The 13,405-nt window shown below is 44.4% G+C and overlaps 1 protein-coding gene across 11 annotated transcripts in view; it reads right to left on the minus strand.

Annotated features, from left to right (window-relative positions):
- Nucleotides 1-13,405, minus strand: part of MYO18A (myosin XVIIIA) — an 805,500-nt gene that overhangs the window by 478,784 nt on the left and 313,311 nt on the right. For 6 of the 11 annotated variants that reach the window (XM_069226221.1, XM_069226219.1, XM_069226227.1 and 3 more), the window contains 3 exons: nucleotides 5,799-5,896; nucleotides 4,389-4,565; nucleotides 2,863-2,928 (listed from right to left, as the gene is read on the minus strand). In XM_069226221.1, coding sequence (XP_069082322.1) covers nucleotides 2,863-2,928; nucleotides 4,389-4,565; nucleotides 5,799-5,896 — 341 coding nt within the window. The remainder of the gene's footprint in view (nucleotides 1-2,862; nucleotides 2,929-4,388; nucleotides 4,566-5,798; nucleotides 5,897-13,405) is intronic. The other 5 variants (XM_069226228.1, XM_069226223.1, XM_069226229.1 and 2 more) reach the window with 1 other exon arrangement.

Here is a 13,405-nt window from a genome sequence, read left to right on the forward strand (position 1 = left end):
ACAGCCCTGTGAGGTCAAAGTTAGTATGTTCAACTGGCAGGTCCCTGCGTCCCACTTCCCTCTCACTTGCGGTAGTGGTTATTCCCCATTCTCTACAGGTGGCATTCAGGTTACACCCTACTAGTCGACTGAGATTGCAGACCCCACTCCGACTCTGCTAAAAGTCAAAGGTATTCCAGTGCTTGAAGCACTATGTAACAGAACAAGTCCCCCTGGGGCCTTTCAGCCTTGTGGACACTCTTACCTGCACCTGCGAGGATGGTGCAACCTGAGTCTCCATGGGGAGTGGCTGCTGTTGGTGGGTAGAACTCGCGGCTTGGCCAGGGCAGCAGCTGGGTGTCCATGGCGCTTCCTGAGAAGAGACAGTAGATTCCTCTAATACGTCCCACAAGTAGAGGAGTAGGTCCTTCCTCCACACACGAGCTACAGCCCGATGAGCATGGCAGTAATCTTCACTGCGGTCCTTGCTGGCATGCAGGGTCGCAGACTGTCCTCCGCACATCGGCTACAGCTTGATCAGCATGGCAGAGATGAAGACCATGGCTAACTTCACGGCGGCTCCTTCTGGGATATGAGGTCGCCGACTTGAACCTGTACACAGGCGACTACCTGAACGGTGAACCAGCTGTATCCTCACACCTCGGCACAGTGATCCACTAGACCTCCCTCCTTCCAGCACTCTCCTCTACCTTACAGGACACCCTTATCTTGACAAGCAGGCTCCAGTGACAGAGCACACTGGTCTATTGCTCCAGGTACCAGGGGCAGGTTTTCTTGGATTCCCTGGGTGATGTCTCCTTATCCAGCTGGAAGACTGGGAGGCCTTAGCCTCCATCCCTGGGCATAAGCAGAAGTCTTGCAAAGCCTCTACTCCTCACACAGTTTGACTATTTGCTCGACAGTTGACAATTTTAGGGCCTCAAGCTCCCCTTCATGTAGACTATTTTCATACACCAAATTTGATTTAGAGTCTGAGTATGAAGTTTGTGTTGGGTCTACTTCCTTTTGAAGTACCTACTCATCTCCCTTCCTCTATAAAGTAGTCTGTTACAGCAGGAACAACTTCAAATATGATCGCCCCACAACTCCAGCCATGGAAGTGACTAGAGGTTCACCCTGGATGTCAGCCACAGTAACAAGTGCTTGAAATAGTTATCTTAGGGTCTCAGCTCATTCTTTATGATTCTCTCATCAGCCCCATCTCCTCCTTGCAATGTGTCAACGCCCCTTTTCAGTGATCCCTCTCTGAATCAAAGAGCACCCTTTGAAATGTACTACACAGCCTGGCTCTCTGTTCTTCCAATGAGCCCCACTCAGGTCACAGGAATGCAGCAATCCACATGACTGTCTGGGGGGATTCTAATACTTGATCATGCTCCTCCAGTCAGCCCTGGGTCTCCCAAAATGGAACCCAGAATCTGCCATGCATTGTACCATTCACAGGCACACATACACTCAAGCACATGCATACAATACACACACTGCACAGCACTACATATTAACTTAAAGAAGGCCAAGGATGAGTTAAGAACACAGCAGGGGAACTTTACATGAGTGTGCCTGTAGGCCACACTCCAGTGACACATGCAAGAAGGCCTGTTCACTTCTACTTATCACTATACCATATGGTGCCACCCTGCACTTGTGATACTTAAGTCCTGGAAAAGGCAGTAGCCTTTCATCACTATGAGAGTACCACTTTGGGCGTCCTCCCAGTCCAACAAGACTGCAATCTGTGAGACAGGCTTATGTAATGGCATACACACATGAACTGTGTTCGCCCATTACAACAAAAACCAGCCCCAGGGATCCAGACACCGTTGCAGATTGGGCACTCAGTGCAGGGGTACACTTCCATCACCATGTAAGGGAGTTTTCTGTCACAACAATATTTATAACTGCAGTGTTAAACTAGTTTTAAAAAACAGTGCAACAGCATGACATTTTTCTTAAAAGCTAGGTGCTGGTGCTGCTTTATTCCAGGTTTGCCAAATACTGAGGCTGTCAAGTCTTGCTTCCACCGCTCTACACTTCTACCTCTTTACCTCACTAACGTGGGTTCTTTTTCATCCTCTCTTTCCCCCTATGTCACTGTTTTCTTTTCCTCCTCCTTTTGTACCTTTCCCCCTCTCTTGCTCTGGTACAAACTCTGATGATGAGACATAAGTTCTAGTCCCTAAACATCAGTGCCGGTGCCCACCACTTGCACCCACCAACAAAAATTAAGCACTGCCACCACCTCCATGAAGCAGTCAACAAGTAATACATTTCTAAAGTCCTTTAGAAAACCGATTCACAAGGCAAGTGTTTGAAATAGGAAGCTAGAATTACTATGATTAGGAAAGTGTGGCCCGTCACTTACATTTACACAACGTACCCCTTTGTGAGGTGATCGCACATCAACACAAGTGAAAGACAAGCAATAGCTTGAAGTACAATAGTCTTCAGTGGGGACCAGGGTCACAGGGAGAAATTACCATCTCAAATAGAGGAGGGTGCCTGTCCAAGAATGCTACTATGGTAACTTCAGATGAAGGTGAAACTCGTGCCTGGGATGTGTGTGTGGTGGGTCAGGCGTGGGCAAGTAAAACCCAAGTGTAGACACAATCAGGTGGTACAACTTTATACTTCTGTTTCTTTGTTTCTAAAAACTCAGATTCTTCTCAAAATGCACTGCATATTTTTTTGCCAATTACTGAATCACGGTTACATGTTAGAACAAGTGTCCATGTGATTATCGCTTGAGCCACCGCCCTTCGTTTATCAATATTCGAGGCCGCCCCTTCACCAACAGTGCCACCGAGACACCCATCTGTGACCGTGAACACCTTAGCCGAGTGTGCCCAACACGCAAGAATGTACCTGGGTTTCTTTGGCGTGGTAATGCCTATGGGTGAGAGCCTTTTTGGAGCAGGAAGGAGAAGGCGCCTAGTTAGAAAAACAAGGAAACTGCCTTAAAACCCGTCCCACAGAAGCCATCATCCATGCGTTTGCATCACCAGTACCCCTCTCGTGTTGCTAAACAGACATGTGGGTCACATAGACAAGGGCTGGTTCTGGACCTTCGGGTGCAAGCATATTGAGGGAGTCACCAGTCACAAGTCTGCTTACCGGCCATGGGCAGGACAGGAAGATCACCTGTGGCTCTGGTGAACAGGTGGTCAGTAGCTCAAGTGGCTAAAAAAAAACTTTTCCATCCCAGCGGCTTTGTATCCTAGTCTACCCAATATTTTATTCCCACAGCAGCACACACACCTTGCAAACTAGGTCATAACCTAGCCTGTTAAAAACAAACCTCACACATTTGTGATGAACCATTTTATATAGGTACACGCTCATGCTCTCAATTAGTCCTACCCAACCAGCACTAATACAGACCTTGCTGTGTCATAAACCAGTAGCGCACACCTGTCCCTTTTAAAACTACCTGCACGCTTTCATGGAGGACAATTTCAAAACTAAGCAGCGCATACTTCGCAAACCTTGTTAAAACAGCAGCAAACCTGTCTCTTTGAAAACAACCTGCCCACATATGTGCAAAAACCCTTTATAACTCACAAGTGCACACACCTACCTGTGCAGCTATTTAATATCAACAGCACATCCAATTACATTATAACTATGGAGCGCACTCACCTACCCAACCAGTTCCACGCCAGGTACAAATGTCCCTGCCCAAGCTCTATACACACCAGCTAGATTAAAAAACAGCAAAACCGCTTTACAAGTCCACAGGACAAGTATATGGCCATTTAAAACACCAATAACAATTTTTTATCTGACTAAACATTATAAACCGCAGAAAAACCAGCTCATGTTCGTTTAAGTCTGCAGTAGTCCAGCATCATTTGTGCTTGCTTGTGCATTTTAGAGATCAGCACCTTACACACGTAGCTAACCATTTTAACACAGATTCCAGTAGGACTAGTAGGACATATATGTCTAGATCCATTCCAAAGATCAGTAACTTAAATAAATGGAGAAAATTCATCAGAACACATCAACCTAATCATTTAAATACCTATATTGGGCTTTAGTATCTGCTAGAGACTTTTAGTGGGAGCTCCACTCCCATCCTACGGGCATGGTACAACGCAGCAATAATTTTTCAGCACACACGGTCCTCTACAGACCATGCTCACCAGGAAAAGTGGTAATACCATAATTTTTCCCATTTACTTCATCTATTTCCTTAAATGTTCCGAAAATAGAACTTACACAACAAAACACATTTAGGCCCTCATGAACTAGGAAAAGAAAGTGAAAAGTGGAAAAACTCAATGTTGAAATGTGGTTTCTGTCAGTAGCAGAACTGAGAAACATGGGGCAGATATCTACGCGCTAACGGAAGGGATGCTAATAGTCCAATTCACTCCTAGCATACTCACCTTCTCGGAGTACATGGACGGCGAGCTGAGTGGATTCAAGATGACCATGGTGGGTCCAGCGTATGTGTGGATCAGGTTCCCGCCATACCGCTGACGTAAGCTGTGCAGCACGCTGGCCTCATTGAGGTAAAGAAGGGATGCCAGGTCTTCCACCCGGTCGTACATGGGGGGATTTGCCTGTAAAAAAAACACATGGAGTAGTTACCCATTTGACTGTGGACCAAGAAACATTGCTGGTGAGCCGACTGCAGCGGCAGCACACTCTGGCACCAGAGAGGTTTTAAAAGCAAAGGGCAACAGAGGAGCTGTGAGGTATGAAATTAAAGACTAAGTGAAGAATCCAAACATATGTAAAGAAGTTAAATACGAAAAAAAATCAATAAACTACAATTAGACATTTTGTTTAGGGGCTGATCAGTTCCAAAGACCCTGGTCATGCAAAAGAGCGTGAGAAATTCGGGTAGAAAATCTGTGAAAGGCAAAAAGAAAGATGTCAATCGAATGGGATAGAAGCAAGAGTGGAAAAGGGAAGAAAATAATAGTAACAGATGATGAAACAATCAAAAAGAAAAGAAAAAAGAGACATTAAGAAGACAGGGTCACTAAAAAGAAAGAAGGAATGAGAGGAGTGCACCGAGAGAGGCGAACTAACAGAAACAGAAGAGAAAAGAGTGGTTGATATGGAGTCAAATAGAGAAGGAGGAGAGGGGTTGGGAGACTGGGAGAAAGAGAAACAGGCAGATGAGAAAAGAAGAAAATGTGGAATGAGAGAAAAGGGGAAGAACGTCCAGTGAGATACAGCAGAGACAGAAGCATTGACGTTAAGAGAAAAGGGGAGGAGGGTGAGAGGAAGAGGGTTGAAGAGGGAGGTGGAAGAATACAGGGACAGGGAATAGAAGGGGCTAAGCAAAAGGAACTGGTGGGGGAAAAACAGAAAAAGGAGGAAACAAGAGTGAAAAGTAAAGGGAAGTGAATGTGGGAGACTGATGGAGAAGTAGAAAGGAAAGAAAGATCACCGAGATGGTGGAAAAGAGACAGAAATGGCGGAGAAGAAATGAGAGGAGGAAAGAATGAATGAGAAGGGGAGGGAGAAGCAGAGAGGGGGAACGGGTGAGTTAGAAATGAAGCAGAAGAGCAAAGGAAATAAAAAAGTATCCATTCAACTTCAAGCAGCAATAGGTGAGGTCTGCAGCTGAACACCAATGAACTTAAGTGTACTAGGTATGTGGTCTGATGTCATGCAGAGAAATTGCAGAGGCATACAAATACCATACACTTCAGTTGGGATGGAGGCCATTAGGCTTATGTCTCAAGACAGCATTGCCAATTACAAGGCCTGTTCTCTTTAGTAAAGGAAAGGTATTGGGAAAGCCAACTGTCAATCTGCAGCATCTGAACAAGAATGCTAACCTTCTCCACGTCATCCTCGTCCACATCCAGGATTGTCCCATTGTGTTCCAGTCGTACGCGGACTTTCCCCTCACCCGCATCTGCCTTTAGCTGGTTTGCTGCAAAGTAAAAAAAAAAATAGTAAGACCCACCCTCCTTCATTATTCATTTATTAGAAAATTGCGCAAGATAGCTAATATCAAATTTGTATCAATTATTGCAGCCTTCCGTTTCTAAGCTGAACTCGTAAGGGTATTACAGGCCTGGCAATATTTACTGGAAAGGGGTGGACAGTGTGTTATTTCATGGTAATATTTATTAAAATGTTCTCCGACGTCATTAAAGAAGGCGGACGCCACCCACTGTGGGAGTTATATGTTAAACAGGAGTAAGTAAGTCATCGCCGTTGGAAGGTAACTCTAAGAGAAGACCTCGAGGTCCCCGATAATTGATACTCTACTCCATGAGAGGGAACATTACACTGGAAGAAGACTCTGAGATAGGCAAAAACATCACAAATGGATAATACTTCCTTTCTGGTGAAAGCTCTATATAAAGAGATCACTTCATATCTAGTGAAGATCGTTTATTTACTTATTATGCGGTTTTATAAAGTGCAAACTTGGCCCCAGGACATTACAGCACGTTACATGAACACCAGATTTAATCAAAGAGCACCAGTCCACATCACAGTTTAAGGAGGAGGTAAGTTAAATTATTTTCCCAGAATCACAAGATGTTGAGCAGAGGCCGGGACATAAACCTGTTTCACCCATTCTAAAGTCAGCAGCACTAGCCGCAAGGTCAAAATCCATCCAAGTATACTGTATACTATATAGTATACATTAAGACCATGCATACTGTACAGAATACAGAAATATGACACTAATCTGTTTATCATTGATATCAAAAACTATAATAATCGGTGTAGATGTTATAATAAGGAGATGCTTCCCTCTCTTAGAGAATATACACACCACAATAAGTCAGGTACACCATTTAGGGAAGATTTCAAAATAAGAAAAGACAATATTCTTACTGAAGAAAAATATATATGAAAAAGGAGATATATTTCAAATTAGAGATATTTGTAAGCTAAGAGTCACAACACTGCTTGCTCGAATGAATATCCTCACTGGTGAAGAGTTAAGAACAAGGAAGAATACCATACACATACAGATGGAGATTGCATAGAATAAAAGAAGACCACATCATTACTAGTGAAATTGTTTAGTATTAAAAAAAAACGTATTCTTACTAGTAAATTTCATAAAGCGTAAAAAAAGACAATATACTTCATGGGCTAGAGTTTGTATTAGGAGGTAAGAACACATGGTCATGGATGTGAAGTTTATAGCAAAAGTAAAGGTAATAGCATCACTAATGAAGATTTTACAGTAGGCGAACACAATCTCCTCAATGATGGAGATACTACAATATGAAAGAAGGCAATACCATTGGTGAAGAGTTCATAATATATGTCATAAAGTACCCCCGCCATACATTATAAGAATTCTGCGAGTCACTGAGGAGTTTTGTGACCCATACAAAGGAACAGGGTCAAAGGCAGAGTTCCTTAATAAAGCCATGAAACTCCAAGATGGCTTCCAATGTACATCAGGAGTACTTTACCTCTTGTAATACATGTTCTCACAATTACCTTTCCCTCACACTGCTTAAATTCTTCGTCTCTGACTTTTTTATATGAACGAGTTAGCATGGTTGCAAATTTGAAGAATAAAAGTAGATTCTAGTGTGAAATTTAACACACCAAAAAGCAGTTTGTTTGATGCAAAAAGATATTTAAGGTAGACTAATGTAAATAGAATGAAAAAAGGTGTCGAGGCTCAGAATGTGCAGAAAAAGATAGAACGATTCTATCTTTCCCATGATGACCTTTAGTATGCAAAAATTAAATATTTTGGCATAAATATTTTTGTTCTGCTCAACCCTATTTGCTTTAAAAAAAAAAAAAAAAAAAGAGAGATCAGAAGAATGAAAAGCCAGTTTTTGTTGCCTTGTTTAAACTATACCTTGGTTGATGGCAGGAGGCATTATGACGTCCGAAATACTGTAATAATTTACAGCAGTTCACAAGCTATGACATTTTTATAGGCGACTACAGATGTCACAAGTCAAATGTAGTAAGGAAATTAGAGACAGCCTTTTATACAGGTATTGTAGTCTTTCATGTATTATAAACATTTATAGGTGATAATTCTACTATATACGAAGGCCATGTTCTTCCTGGTGAATCTGGTATAGTGTAAAAGAAGACAAAGGCGGTGATTCTAACCGCGGCGGGCGGCGGTCGCCGCCCGCCATGCGGTTACCGCCAAATGACCGCACCGCGGTCACAAGACCGCGGCGGCCATTCTGGCTTTCCCGATGTGCTGGCGGGCGACCGCCAAAAGGCCACCCGCCAGCACAGCGGGAAAGACCCAGCAACGATGAAGCCGGCTCCGAATGGAGCCGGCGGAGTTGCTGGAGTGCGACGGGTGCAGTAGCACCCGTCGCGAATTTCAGTGTCTGCTAGGCAGACACTGAAATTCTTTTTGGGGCCCTCTTACGGGGGCCCCTGCAGTGCCCATGCCATTGGCATGGGCACTGCAGGGGCCCCCAGGGGCCCCGCGGCACCCCCTACCGCCATCCTGTTCCTGGCGGGAGACCCGCCAGGAACAGGATGGCGGTAGGGGGTGTCAGAATCCCCATGGCGGCGGAGCGCGCTCCGCCGCCATGGAGGATTCTGTAGGGCAGCGGAAAACTGGCGGGAGACCGCCGGTTTTCCTAGTCTGACCGCGGCCGAACCGCCGCGGTCAGAATGCCCTGCGGGGCACCGCCGGTCTGTCGGCGGTGCTCCCGCCGACCCTGGACCCCGGCGGTCTGAGACCGCCGGGGTCAGAATGACCCCCAAAATTCTTACTTCTGTAGAGTTCCCTGTAATGATGTCAAGATCTAGTATAAGGTGTGAATTCTAAGACAGGGTGAGAAGGGTCTTCAAATTCATGAAGACCACATCCACAAAAACGGGAAATATTCTCATGTGAGATTGGGAGATTTATCCGCCAATTCAGGGACATTTTGTATTCATTTCTGTATTATGTTTATGCAAAGTAGTAGAATGTACTATATATTTCCACAGCTGATACAAAAAAAACCAGAAACAATCCTTATATCTAGACTTCAATTCAAATTAGCTTTATTCGGTTTTGAAAATACAAACCATAAAAGTAAAACAATATAACAAAGCATCCAATAAAATCGACAATAAATACATATAAAATGTTACATAAAACCTCAGCAAGCCTAAAAACAATCTAAATCTGCAAAAACAAATATACAGTGTATAAAAAAACACCAGGGATCTCTTCAGGGCCTTAGTCACAGCTATTATTCAACTTTACAGCAACTTTCAGGAAACTAAGGATGCTAAAAATAATGTCACCCAAGAGCATCTGCTGGTACAAAAGAGCTGGCCTAACTTGAGTAAAGTTTGCCCTTTTCAAAATAGGGACAAGGTAAGCCTTCCGGGGCATCACATAAAAATTACAAACATAGTAAAATGCAAAGCATCCTGCAGAGACCTATTGTCACAACCACAACCCCCTGTTCTAACCCGAGGATAAACTAACAGATAAGGCAGTAAACCCAATTGAAACCTGGCTAACAGGAATCGATCATGCCTATTCTTACCAAAGAGGAGATAGAGTTCTGTAGTTGGCACCATCTTCAGCATAATATGTTGCTGGGCACAAGGCTTTGCAAAAGCTGACCCACCTCTATCCCTAAGCCTTTGTCTGAAAAAATGTTCTTTGACCAAAGTATAATCGGCCTTACGGATACCGTACAGAAAACTCAAAAGGTCACTTCTACCTAGTTTCTGAAAGGAGGCCCTGATGGACTTGACCTAAGGGATACAAAGTGCATGGTCAAGGGACAAACAATCTTGCAAAATCTCCTTGCTTAACCCCTTCGCTACCAGGCCTTTTCCCCCTCAGGTGGCAAGCCTTTTTTTGGCTATTTGGGGCAGTTCGCGCTTAGGCCCTCATAACTTTTTGCTCACATAAGCTACCCATGCCAAATTTGCGTCCTTTTTTTCCAACATCCTAGGGATTCTAGAGGTACCCAGACTTTGTGGGTTACCCAGAAGGAGGACAAGAAATTAGCCAAAATACAGTGAACATTTCGTTTTTTTTTAAAAATGGGAAAAAGGGCCTGCAGAAGGCTTGTGGTTTTTTCCCTGAAAATGGCATCAACAAAGGGTTTGCGGTGCTAAAATCACCAGCTTCCCAGCTTTCAGGAACAGGCAGACTTGAATCAGAAAACCCAATTTTTCAACACAATTCTGCCATTTTACTGGGACATACCCCATTTTTACGATTTTTTGTGCTTTCAGCCTCCTTCCAGTCAGTGACAGAAATGGGCATGAAACCAATGCTGGATCCCTGAAACCGAAACATTTCTGATAGGTAGACAAAATTCTGAATTCAGCAAGGGGTCATTTGTGTAGATCCTACAAGGGTTTCCTACAGAAAATAACAACTGAAAACAAAAATATATTGAAATTGAGGAGAAAAAATCTGCAATTTTTCTCTACGTTTTACTCTGTAACTTTTTCCTGCAATGTCAGATTTTTTAAAGCAATATACCGTTACGTCTGCTGGACTCTTCTGGTTGCGGGGATATATAGGGCTTGTAGGTTCATCAAGAACTCTAGGTACCCAGAGCCAATAAATGACCTGCACCCTGCCTTGGGTTTTCATTCTATACCGGGTATACAGCAATTCATTTGCTGAAATATAAAAAGTAAAAAATAGCTATCAAGAAAACCTTTGTATTTCCAAAATGGGCACAAGATACGGTGTTGAGGAGCAGTGGTTATTTGCACATCTCTGAATTCCGGGGTGCCCCTACTAGCATGTGAATTACAGGGCATTTCTCAAATATACGTCTTTTTTACACACTCTCTTATATTTGGAAGGAAAAAATGTAGAGAAAGACAAGGGGCAATAACACTTGTTTTGCTATTCTATGTTCCCCCAAGTCTCCCGATAAAAATTATACCCCACTTGTGTGGGTAGGCCTAGCGCCTGCGACAGGAAATGCCCCAAAACACAACGTGGACACATCCCATTTTTTGACAGAAAACAGAGGTGTTTTTTGCAAAGTGCCTACCTGTAGATTTTGGACTCTAGCTCAGCCGGCACCTAGGGAAACCTACCAAACCTGTGCATTTTTGAAAACTAGAAACCTAGGGGAATCCAAGATGGGGTGACTTGTGGGGCTCTGACCAGGTTCTGTTACCCAGAATCCTTTTCAAACCTCAAAATTTGGCTAAAAAAACAAATTTTCCTCAAGTTTCGGTGACAGAAAGTTCTGAAATCTGAGAGGAGCCACAAATTTCCTTCCACCCAGCGTTCCCCCTAGTCTCCCGATAAAAATGGTACCTCACTTGTGTGGGTAGGCCTAGCGCCCACGAAAGGAAATGGCAAAAAACACAACGTGGACACATGAAATTTTTTTTTTTTACAGAAAACAGAGGTGTTTTTTGCAAAGTGCCTACCTGTAGATTTTGGCCCCTAGCTCAGCCGGCACCTAGGGAAACATACCAAACCTGTGCATTTTTGAAAACTAGAGACCTAGGGGAATCCAAGATGGGGTGACTTGTGGAGCTCTGACCAGGTTCTGTTACCCAGAATCCTTTGCAAACCTCAAAATGTGGCCCAAAAAACACTTTTTCCTCTCATTTCGGTGACAGAAAGTTATGGAATCTGAGAGGAGCCACAAATGTCCTTCCACCCAGCGTTCCCCCAAGTTTCCCGATAAAAATGGTACCTCACTTGTGTGGGTGGACCTAGCGCCCACGAAAGGAAATGGCCCAAAACGCAACGTGGACACATCTCATTTTTTCACAGAAAACAGAGGTGATTTTTGCAAAGTGCCTACCTTTGGATTTGGCCTAAAATAAATTTGTCCCCCCACCCCCTACCGGGGAGCGACCCTTGCCTACGGGGTCGCTCCCCTTGCGTGACGGCGCAAAAAAAAAAAGATCCCCAGTGCCTAGTGGTTTCTGCCCCCCTTTGGGGCAGATTCACCTAAAATCGGCCAATTTGCCCCCAAGGGGGGCAGAAATGGTCTAAATACAATTTCCCCCTCCAGGGGAGCGACCCTTGGCTAAGGGGTCGCTCCCCATCTCTACAAAAACAAAAAAACAAAAAAATAATTTGCCCTGGCGCCTATAGGTTTCTGCCCCCCCGGGGGCAGATCGGCCTAATAACAATAGGGGGGGCAGAAATGGCCTGAAATATATGTGCCCACCCACACCCCCCCAGGGAGTGATCCTTGCTTACGGGGTCGCGACCCTGGACTGACGGCGCAAAAAAAAAGATCCCTGGTGCCTAGTGGTTTCTGCCCCCCTTGGGGGCAGATTGGCCTCATAAAAATAAATGGCCTAAATATAATTTCCCCCCTATGGGAGACACCCTCCCCTAAGGGGTCGCTCCCCACACCTAAAACAAAAAACTAAACAAAAAAAAAAATTATCCCTGGTGCCCAGGGGGGCAGAAAAGGCCTTAAAAAAAAAAAAAGCCTCCCCTGGGACATCCCTGGTGTCTAGTGTGCGTTTTGACAGCCGAATTGCTTTCAATCCGGCTGCCAAAACGCAGAGAGAGACTTCAAAGGGAAGGAAATACATTTCCTTCCCTTTGAAGCCTCTCTCGGCCTCCCCCACGTGATCGGAAGAGAAATGCAAAGGCCATGTTGGACTGTGACAATTAGTATGTGGCAAGATGAAGTAATAATGTGTCTTTTCTGTTTTTTTGAGTGTCTTGAGAGAACGTGCTGATTGAGGGAAGAAGCGAAGGTAAGGTGACTGACCTTTACTGTTGCACGCAACACACACACAAGCAATTGTGTGACTGTCTACATAGGCTAGTGTTTTAGAGTGAGAGTCTAGCCAGTAGCAGAGATGGCGTCTCGTTGGATGACTGCTGCTCAAGCCCTAACTCAGGTTACAGAGGACAGCTCTGACATAAGATCAGAGACTGAGACAGCATCTGCGAGTGATTTTTCCCGACAACTCCTCTACCACTGATTCTGAGGGAGGTGATGAGGACAGTCCTGCTGTCCCTTCGCAACCACAGTCTGTGCAGCGGGACAAGAGTGGGTTAGCCCAATCCAGACAGCAGGTGCATGTGGCGGTAAGCACAGAGAGAATGCTCTCTTGGGAGCTCCCCATTTTAGTTCAGCCCCAAACTCCACCGCCCAAATCGTACTGAGGAGACATAAAAATTATCTAATACAAAACAACCTGGTTTGGTAAGGCAGGCACTTGCATTATTGGCCCCTGGCTCGGCGGCCATATAGGGAAACCTGCCAAACCCATACATTTCTGGAAACTAGACACAGAGGTGTGACTTATGTAGATTTCCCAAAGTTTTCTTACTCAGAATACCCTGCAAAGATTATATGTTGAATAAAAACTCAATTTTTCCATGCATTTCTGTCACACAAACTACAGGAATATGCTGGAATCCACAAAATTCCTACCACCCAGTGTATCCCCACCTGTCCTGATAAAAACGCTACCCCACTTGAGTGCCTGTACCTATTGCCGGAGTCAGAAATGG

This window comes from Pleurodeles waltl, chromosome 3_1 (genome assembly GCF_031143425.1).
Source record: "Pleurodeles waltl isolate 20211129_DDA chromosome 3_1, aPleWal1.hap1.20221129, whole genome shotgun sequence".
Lineage (NCBI taxonomy): Eukaryota > Metazoa > Chordata > Amphibia > Caudata > Salamandridae > Pleurodeles > Pleurodeles waltl.